This window comes from Cherax quadricarinatus, chromosome 38 (genome assembly GCF_038502225.1).
Source record: "Cherax quadricarinatus isolate ZL_2023a chromosome 38, ASM3850222v1, whole genome shotgun sequence".
NCBI lineage: Eukaryota > Metazoa > Arthropoda > Malacostraca > Decapoda > Parastacidae > Cherax > Cherax quadricarinatus.
In genome coordinates this window covers 20,620,325-20,630,550 of record NC_091329.1, presented here as the reverse complement: position 1 = coordinate 20,630,550, position 10,226 = coordinate 20,620,325, and the positions used below count along the sequence as shown (strand labels likewise).

At 41.4% G+C, this 10,226-nt stretch overlaps 1 protein-coding gene across 3 annotated transcripts in view; it reads left to right on the top strand.

The window, feature by feature from the left end:
* Window positions 1-4,856: 4,856 nt before the first annotated feature.
* The window catches only part of LOC128693042 (PRADC1-like protein), an 83,170-nt gene continuing 77,800 nt past the window's right edge, over window positions 4,857-10,226 (top strand). The window contains exon 1 of one of the 3 annotated variants that reach the window (XM_053782539.2): window positions 4,857-5,131. In XM_053782539.2, the coding sequence (XP_053638514.2) occupies window positions 5,047-5,131 (85 nt within the window). In that variant the 5' untranslated portion in view covers window positions 4,857-5,046. The remainder of the gene's footprint in view (window positions 5,132-10,226) is intronic. The other 2 variants (XM_053782537.2, XM_053782538.2) reach the window with 2 other exon arrangements.

Sequence of the window (10,226 nt, the reverse complement as noted above, 5' to 3'; positions counted from 1 at the left end):
TTATTGATTCGTCTATCCACTTTTCCTGTTATTCATTTATCATGCATTTTGTGTACTATTACGCCATGCTCGCACTTGTTGAAGGCTTTCGCTAAGTCTGTGTATACTACATCGGCATTTTGTTTCTCCTCCAGAGCATCCAAGACCATGTCATAGTGGTCCAGTAGTTGGGATAGGTGGGAGCGACCTGCTTAAAACCCATGCTTCCCTGGGTTGTGCAACTAGTGGGTATTTAAGTGGGTGGTGGCCTTGATTCTTAGAATCCTTTCAAAGATTTTTTACGATATGGGACGTTAGTGCTATCGGTCTGTAATTCTTTGCAATTGCTTTACTGCTACTTTTGTAGAGTGGAGCTATGTCTGTTGTTTTTAGTGACTGGGATGACCCTTGTGTCCGTCCTACCCCTCCATAGAATACTTAAGGCATATGAAAGGGATTTCTTGCAGTTCTTGATGAAAACGGAGTTCCACGAATATGGCTCACTAAAAGTTGAGTCATACTGGATTTCAGTATCTCACTAATTTCTTTGCTGTCATCTGTGTAAGACCCATATCGTTCACAGGGCTCCGATACTGGATGTTGTTTTTTCCCTAGATTTCGCATAAGAAAAGAAGTATTTTTTCGGTTTCATTTATGGCTTTTAAGTTCTTCCCATGTTTCTTGTCTCCTGTATGATTCCTTAAGCTTAAGTTCATTATTTGCTATTTCTGTGACCAGTGCCTCTTTTCGTATTTCAGTTATACTGACCCCTTTCAGCAGCTGTGTGATTCTTCACCTTCGCCTGTATAGGGAGCATCTCTCTCTTTCTAGTTTACATCTTCTCTTCATTTTACTTAAAGGAATGTGCCTTGAGCATACCTCAATTGCCATGGAGCTAATTCTTTCTAGGCAAAGGTTCGGATCCGTGTTGCTAGGATATCTTTCCAGCTTGTTTCTTTTAGGACATGGTTGATTTGATCCCACTGTATGTTTTTGTTATTAAAGCTGAATCTGGTGTGGCACCCTTATAACTGATCTCCTTATGCTTGTCAGGAGAACTGCACGCATGTCTGTATCTCTGTTATGTTATGATATGAGTGTTTTGTCTTTGATACTGTTATATTTCATACCGGATCATCATTATTAGTGAAGTTGAAGTCGAGTGTATTTTCCAGTCTTGTTGGCTCCACTAATTGTTGGCTTAAGGTGAATTTGTTGCAGAGATTCAATAGCTCATGTGTGTGTGAATTTTCATCTGAGCTGCATCCTGGGGTTATCTCTGCTAAAATATTATTTGCTACATTCCTCCATTTTAGGTGTCAAGATGTTTGGGGGTAGGAGTTTACTGCCAAAACTTCAACTACATCATTTGTTGTGTTTAGTAATTCCCAGCAAATGAGTGACTCTGTGATGTACAGGCCAACACCCTCTTGTTGCCTGTTTTCTTCTGTCGGATCTGAATAAGTCGTAACCTGGTATCCATATTTCGTTGTCAAAGCGATCCCATATGTGGGTCTTTGTGAAAGCCACAAATATCGCATTTCACTCTGTGAGCAGTCCACTGATGAAAGGTTGCTTGTTAATTGCTTTCGACCCTGTATGTTTGCAAAGCTAAATGTTGCCGTATTGATGATATGTAGGGGGCTTTGTTGCTGGCACTAATATCTGTTGGTTAACAAGAAAAGCTGGTAGATGGATCTATAATTTCCAAACAAATAGAACACATAAAGTAGTAGTAAACAGAGTAAAGTCTGAGGAAGCTACGGTGAAAAGCTCTGTTCCGCAAGGCACAGTACTCGCTCCCATCCTATTCCTCATCCTCATATCTGACATAGACAGGGATGTAAGCCATAGCACTGTATCTTCCTTTGCAGACGGAACCCGAATTTGCATAACAGGCTCCTCCATTGAAGACACTGCAAGACTCCAGGCAGACATCAGCCAAATCTTGAAATGGGCCACAGAAATTTCAATTACTCCGATATGGAAAACGTGAGGAAATTAAAACTATATCGGAGTATAAAACAAATTCCAACTACACAACAGAGCGAAAAACTAATGTAAAAGACCTGGTAGTGAAAATGCCAGAGGATCTCACTTTCAAAAACCACAACATTGATTAGATTTTGCCACCGAAGTGGCTAGTACATTGTATCAATCGCATCGGCTAGAAAAATGAGAGGATGGGTAATGAGAACCTTCCAAACTATGGATGCCAAGCCCATGATGACACTCTTTAGGTCGCTTGTTCTATCTAGGCTGGAATATTGCTGCACACTAACAGCACCTTTCAAGGCAGGTGAAATTGCTGAGAACCTTTACGGCACACATAAGTGCGATAAAATACCTAAATTACTGGGAAAGTTTGAAGTTCCTCAACCTGTACTCCCTGGAACGCAGGCAGGAGAGATACATGATTATATACACTTGGAAAATCCTAGAGGGATTAGTACCAAATTTGCAAACGAAAATCACTCCCTATGAAAGCAAAAGACTTGGCAGATGATGCAACATCCCCCCAAAAGAAATGCAGGGGCACCACTAGCACGATAAGAGACAACACAATAAGTGTCAGGGGCCCAAGACTGTTCAGCTGCCTCCCAGCATACATAAGAGGGATTACCAATAAACCCCTGTCTTCAAGAAGGCGCTGGACAAGCATCTAAAGTGTCTGTGGTTCGTACGTCGGGTTGCGTGCGGCCAACAGTAACAGACTGGTTGATCAGGCCTTGATGCACGATGAGGCCTGGTCACAGACTATTATTATTATTATACTCTAGAAACATTTATTTCCCACCATAGCACTTTTCTTGCCACTGAAGTGAAAATTCCCTGTTTTCACAGAATTTTCCCTGCCACTGCAGTGACGTTTATTTGCCACCATGGCAATTTCCCTAACTTCGCAGCTACATTTAACACCTTAGCACTTTTTCCTGCCATCCCAGCAACGTGTTTTATATTCTAAAGAGGTAATGTTTCACATTGTTTTTCTGGCCTGGCTGGCAAAGCTCTCGCTTCACACACGGAGGGCCCGGGTTCGATTCCCGGCGGGGTAGAAACATTTCGACACGTTTCCTTACACTTGTTGTCCTGTTCACCTAGCAGCAAATAGGTACCTGGGTGTTAGTCGACTGGTGTGGGTCGCATCCTGGGGAACAAGATTGAGGACCCCAATGAAAATAAGACAGACAGTCTTCGATGACAATAGTTTAATTTGTTTATTATGCACACCATACCCATCCTGTGGGCGGTAGTCAAAAGATTACAGAGGTACATAATGGGTCCAGGGACTGGGCCCTAAAGTTTTGATAGCTGAGGAAGTTACAAAGGTAATGAACTCCAGGTAGTTCTGGTCACAATTTATTTATTATTATTTGGACATGACACATAGTTGTACAAAAGAAATACAGTGGTTTAGTGTACATGCCAAAATCCCCTTGTATGCAGAGCATTATGGGCAGGCTTAAAATTAACTTAATAGTGTTGCAATGATTGGTGACTGCACGTTTACCTGGAGAGAGTTCCGGGGGTCAACGCCCCCGCGGCCCGGTCTGTGACCAGGCCTCCTGGTGGATCAGAGCCTGATCAACCAGACTGTTACTGCTGGCTGCACGCAATCCAACGCACGAGCCACAGCCCGGCTGGTCAGGTACCGACTTTAGGTGCTTGTCCAGTGCCAGCTTGAAGACAGCCAGGGGTCTATTGGTAATTCCCCTTATGTATGCTGGGAGGCAATTGAACAGTCTCGGGCCCCTGGCACTTACTGTATTGTCTCTTAACGTGCTGATGACACCCCTGCTTTTCCCTGGGGGATGTTCCAGCGTCTGCCATGTCTTTTGCTTTCGTTGTGAGCGATAGCGATTTTCGTGTGCAAGTTCGGTACTAGTCCCTCTAGGATTTTCCAGGTGTATATAATCATGTATCTCTTCCGCCTGCGTTCCAGGGAATACAGGTTCAGGAACTTCAAGCGAAGCTTTTTTGTATATAAAGGGCGGTAGGGTATTTAAATCTCTTGTCCTGTTTTTTAGTGTGTTGATAATAAGGGAAACTTCTGTTGCGTTAATCGGAGCTAGGAACAGTGTGTTCAGGTAGTTGCCAGTGAGGTAGTTTTTTTTTTTTTTTTTTTTTTTTATTCGCGGGTATTCTTCCGGCCCGGGTCTTTTCCAAGTAGTGGTGACCCGGCCTTGGCTCCCTATCTGGGGAGTGTCTCGAGACCTAAGTCTCCCATGGAAGGAGGTCATGACAAGTTATCAAATTAAATAAAAGTTTATTCTCTATAAGGATTACAAAGCAGGGTTTACAGATTTTGGTTATTGTGTGGTTTACATGTAGTAAAATAATAATTACAGAGGGGGCCACTAGAACACCTAGCATGGCTAGGCATTTCGGGCAAAGGTATTTTACAGATTATAGAGGTAAGCACTGCCTTTCTTGAGTTATCCTGGGTGGGTAACCCTCCGGGGTTAAAAATCTGAACGAAATTTTATCTTGTCTAAAACTGTAATCAAACTTTACCCATACAAATTGTAAATCCATTTAATGGAACATCTACGAATGTTTTTTTTATGAAATAAACATTTTTATCTCATGTTCACTGCCATTATTATTATTATTATTATTATTATTATTATTATTATTATTATTATTATTATTATTATTATTATAGCTGTATTTCCCTGCCTTATAGCACTTTCCCTGCCACCGTAGCAAGTTTCTTTTGCAATCAGCAGTATTTTTGTCTATATATTAGTTTTTCCCTGTCAGTATAACAGCATTTTCTTGTCATTATAGCAGTATTTTCCTGTCAGTATAGCAGTATTTCCCTGTGAGAGCAGCAATATTTCCCTCTCAGTATAGCAGTATTTCTTTATCAATATAGTAGTATCCCTGTCAACATAGCAATATTTCCCTGTCAACATAGCAATATTTCCCTGTCATTATAGCAATATTTCCCTGGGATCGCAGTAGTATTTGGTGTGTTATGAGGCAGCAGGAAGTGATATAGGTGGGTGGTGGGTGTACGGTGAGCAGTTATCTGCTCATGTGACTGGCACGCACACCTGCACCATGTGCTGGCATCTTGCTACACTCTCCACCATTATTATTATACAAGCGGTTCTCCCTGTCAATGATGGCGTCGAGGAGAAAATGTGTGAGTAGCAACTAGGGTTGCCAGTGTCACTGCTATTTTAGTCAGTCAGTGACACGTTTGAGTTGCTCATTCATGTGTCGTTTATAAATATTGATATTATAGGATTTATAGTTGTATCCTCTACTTTTTCTATTCAATGTAAATGACGTATCCTTTAGTGTTAAACACAAGGTGTTATATGCAGACGACAGTAACGTACTAATATCAGGTCCAGACCAGATGTAGGTAAAATACTATGAAATTTAAATTGATTTTCAGAACTTATAGTATGTATGTATTATAAAATTAGGTGACATGCTTTACAGACTTAGTGGATGCATTTTTATTAATCAGCAGGGTTAATAACCCAATAAATCCCTGTCATCAGACTGCTTTATGCAATGCATACCCCTCAAGGAAGGTTCCTTGATGTTGGTGAGGGGCTCTTGATTTAGGGAATTGGATCTGTGCTCCAGTTCCCTGAATTAAGCCTGAATGCCTTCCACATCCCCCCCCAGGCGCTGTATAATCCTCCGGGTTTAGCGCTTCCCCTTTGATTATAATAATAATAATAATATGCATTGCATAATTAGTAGCTTTTGAGCCCACTATTTTATTCCTGTATCTACCCATGTGTCTACATTATCTGTATGCTCAAAGAAATAAAGCATTATTATTGTCACTGAAGTTCTTTAATCTTGTCTCCCAGGATGCAATCCAATCTCAGTTGGCTAATACCTAGTCCTTAGTACTCACTGCTAGGTGAACAGGGGCAGTAGGTGTAAGAAAATGCTCAATATTTTCAACTTTTCCAGGGACTGAACAACAATTCTTCAGTAATCATTTAAGCTTAGAATATCTGAAAGCTACATTTTATAGTATATAACATTTTATCACTGGACCTAGAATCTTGCAGTAAATGGTTAATAGATAAACTGTTAATTATTAAAAGTGAGTTACAATTTGGTTCAAAAGATAAACTGAAATAAGGCTTATAATTTTAATATACCGTTCTGTGTAACAAGGAACTCATTCATCTCAGTAACTTATGTGAAATGTGTAGATACCTTTTCATATGTTATATGAATTAAGATTTTGTTTGGATTTTTAACCCTGGAGAGTTAGCTACCCAGGATATTCTAAGAAAGGCAGTGTGTCACTGAGGGACTGTCTGTCTTATTTCCATTGGGATCCTCAATCTAGTTCCCCAGGATGCAACCCACACCAGTCAACTAATACTCAGGTTCCTACTGCTTGCTAGGTGAATGGGACAAGTGTGAGGATATGTTTACCTGGAGTTTACCTGGAGAGAGTTCCGGGGGTCAATGCCCCCGCGGCCCGGTCTGTGACCAGGCCTCCTGGTGGATCAGAGCCTGATCAACCAGGCTGTTGCTGCACGCAAACCAACGTACGAGCCACAGCCCGGCTGGTCAGGAACTGACTTTAGGTGCTTGTCCAGTGCCAGCTGTGTCCAATGTTTCCACCCTTGTTGGGGATCGAACCATAGACACTCAGCGTGTGAAGCGAGAGCATTACCTACCAGGCTGTGGGCCACCGTGGTGAACAATGCAGTAAATAAAGTAAATGCCAGGTTGAAGTTTTTCCATAGACAGGCAGGCAGGACCCTGTGTCTAGGCCTTAAACAATTCCATGTAGATTATTCTTGTTCTTCATAGTACTCTCCTCTTGCAAATAACAAAAAATGAAAAAGGACTACAAATCACCCAAAGTAAGATGGTCAGTTTCATCCTGGACCTGGGTCCAAGAGATTATAACAACTAGAAATGCTTAAGAGTAAATCAACTGAAAATCGACCATATATATAAAATTGCTAGCATCCAGTGTCTAGAATATCTTGTTGCAAATTTTGTCAAGATTCAAAACCAAGGCCAATATGGTACTAGAAGAAGTGGCCTAATAGGCAATGCTCTTGCCTCGCACACATTGGGCATGTTTCCGTATGCCTCCTGTCCTCGCTCACCTAGCAAGCAAGTATGGAACTAGGGAAGAGAAGGCTTTCTTGTATTGCTAATTAAAATGTTCATAAGTAGTTAATTGTTCTAATGTGATAATTTTTGTTTAATTGATGGCATGTATATACTGTACATACCTAATTTTGTATATGTATTAATATTGTCCCCAGTGAAAATAAAATAAATTGACATTATTAGGTTGTCCTAGGGTAAATCTACATTATGTATGCTTCATTTGTTCATAACACTTGTGTGTCCTCAAGACTTGGCCTAACAGATGACCAGCTAGTAACTAATTTCATCAACAATATGAACAACACACTACTCATACCAGCTATAACAAAACCAACCAGGCTAAGATAAGTGCAACCATAATTGACCATATATGGACTAATATACTAGCTCCCCTTAAATCAGGGATAATCACAGACAGCACTACTGGCCACTACCCCACCTTCCTCTTAACAAACATTAGTAAACAACCACTGGAATACAAGGTCTCTTTTAGCCTACATGATGAGGCACCAGTAAGTATCTTCACAACAGAGCTAGGTACGTATAGTTGACTGGATTACAGAATTCTCTAATGCCAATGGTATCGATGATTGGATAGATGTATTTCTTAACAAATTACTTAGACTATATAACATTGTCCCATAAAAACGAAACAGATTACCGATTACGAATAAATGTCTAGGTTTCCCATGGCTAACTAACAGTATACAGTACAGTGGACCCCCGCATACCATTGGCCTTACATAACGTTAAATCCGCATACCGATACATTTTATCGCTAAGATTTTGCCTCCCATACCGCTAAAAAACCCGCTCAACGCTGTTCGTCCGAGACGCGTCTAATGTGCGGCCTTAGCCAGCCTCACATGTTCCGCCGGTGGCATTGTTTACCAGCCAGCCTCCGCGGTAACATCCAAGCGTACAATCGGAACATTTCGTATTATTACAGTGTTTTTGGTGATTTTATCTGCAAAATAAGTGACCATAGGCCCTAAGAAAGCTTCTAGTGCCAACCCTACAGGAATAAGGGTGAGAATTACTATAGAGATGAAGAAAGAGATCATTGATAAGTATGAAAGTGGAGTGCGTGTCTCTGAGCTGGCCAGGTTGTATAATAAACCCCAGTCAACCATCGCTACTATTGTGGGCAACAAAAAGGCAATCAAGGAAGCTGTTCTTGCCAAAGGTTCAACTGTGTTTTCGAAACAGAAATCGCAAGTGATGGAAGATGTTGAGAGACTCTTATTGGTGTGGATAAATGAAAAACAGATAGCAGGAGATAGCATCTCTCAAGTGATCATAAGTGAAAAGGCTAGGAAGTTGCATCAGGATTTAATTAAAAAAATGCCTGCAACTAGTGATGATGTGAGTGAATTTAAGGCCAGCAAAGGTTGGTTTGAGAGATTTAACCCTTTGACTGTTTCAGGCCCCTCTCTGAAACTGTCATTCTATGTCGCCAAATATTAAAAAAAAAAAAAAATTATTTTTTCTTATGAAAATGTTAAGATTATTTTTCTGAGTGTTTTAGTCCCAAAAAAAAAAAAATTTGCCATCGGTACTTACCAAGATATAGAGCCGTGAAGTTTGCAGAAAATGAGCCAGCGTATGGCAACAGCAGCGACTGCCGCTCACCCGGTAAACTTTAGTTTACTTGTAATTGAAGGTTTTTTGTTTTTTTCACTATTTTATTTTTTCACATAACTTATGTGGCCTGTGAGACCAAAGTAAGGTGCAATGTACATATATACACTCGTTGTATACAACACAATAAGCACACAAACATAATTATCAATATATTGTTTACAAATCTTGTTTACAAAAACAAACAAACAATCATCCTCCTCCTCCTCCTTCTCCTCCTTCTCCTCCTCCTTGTCTTGTGTGGGAGTGTGTGGCTTATAATTGTTTTGAGTCAGAAGTCGGCAGCTGTCAAAGTGACATATTGTCTCATTACTCACTCCCCCTCCTGCCTGTCAAAACAATGGGGTCGGATGCTGCTTCCCCTCCTCCATTCTATCTAATTATCTTTCTCCCTCATTCTATATCTTTCAATCTGTCTCTCTTTCTATCTGTCTGCCTATCTCTGTCTCACAGGTACACATAAATACAAGTATACATAGTGTAAATTACCTAGGATAACCCAAGAAATCCAGACAAAGTGCTATACTCTGCTTGAAGATGTGAGTTAACGTGATGACACAGTCTTGTGGCTCTCTCTGAGACAGAGAGCTAGATGGACAGACAGGGAGCTTGACAGACAGACAAATAGACAGACAGAAATGTTTGTGTACCAGCAAAAACGAAGGGAGGGCGATGGTCATGTAATATTTCCTTATCAGCTCTACCCTCGTTTACGCTCATCAAAGTCAGCTCTTATTACCTGGAGTTTACCTGGAGAGAGTTCCGGGGGTCAACGCCCCCGCGGCTCGGTCTGAGACCAGGCCTCCTGGTGGATCAGAGCCTGATCAACCAGGCTGTTGCTGCTGGCTGCACGCAAACCAACATATGAGCTACAGCCCGGCTGATCCGGAACTGACTTTAGGTGCTTGTCCAGTGCCAGCTTGAAGACTGCCAGGGGTCTGTTGGTAATCCCCCTTATGTGTGCTGGGAGGCAGTTGAACAGTCTCGGGCCCCTGACACTTATTGTATGGTCTCTTAACGTGCTAGTGACACCCCTGCTTTTCATTGGGGGGATGGTGCATCGTCTGCCAAGTCTTTTGCTTTCGTAGTGAGTGATTTTCGTGTGCAAGTTCGGTACTAGTCCCTCTAGGATTTTCCAGGTGTATATAATCATGTATCTCTCCCTCCTGCGTTCCAGGGAATACAGGTTTAGGAACCTCAAGCGCTCCCAATAATTGAGGTGTTTTATCTCCGTTATGCGTGCCGTGAAAGTTCTCTGTACATTTTCTAGGTCGGCAATTTCACCTGCCTTGAAAGGTGCTGTTAGTGTGCAGCAATATTCCAGCCTAGATAGAACAAGTGACCTGAAGAGTGTCATCATGGCTTGGCCTCCCTAGTTTTGAAGGTTCTCATTATCCATCCTGTCATTTTTCTAGCAGATGCGATTGATACAATGTTATGGTCCTTGAAGGTGAGATCCTCCGACATGATCACTCCCAGGTCTTTGA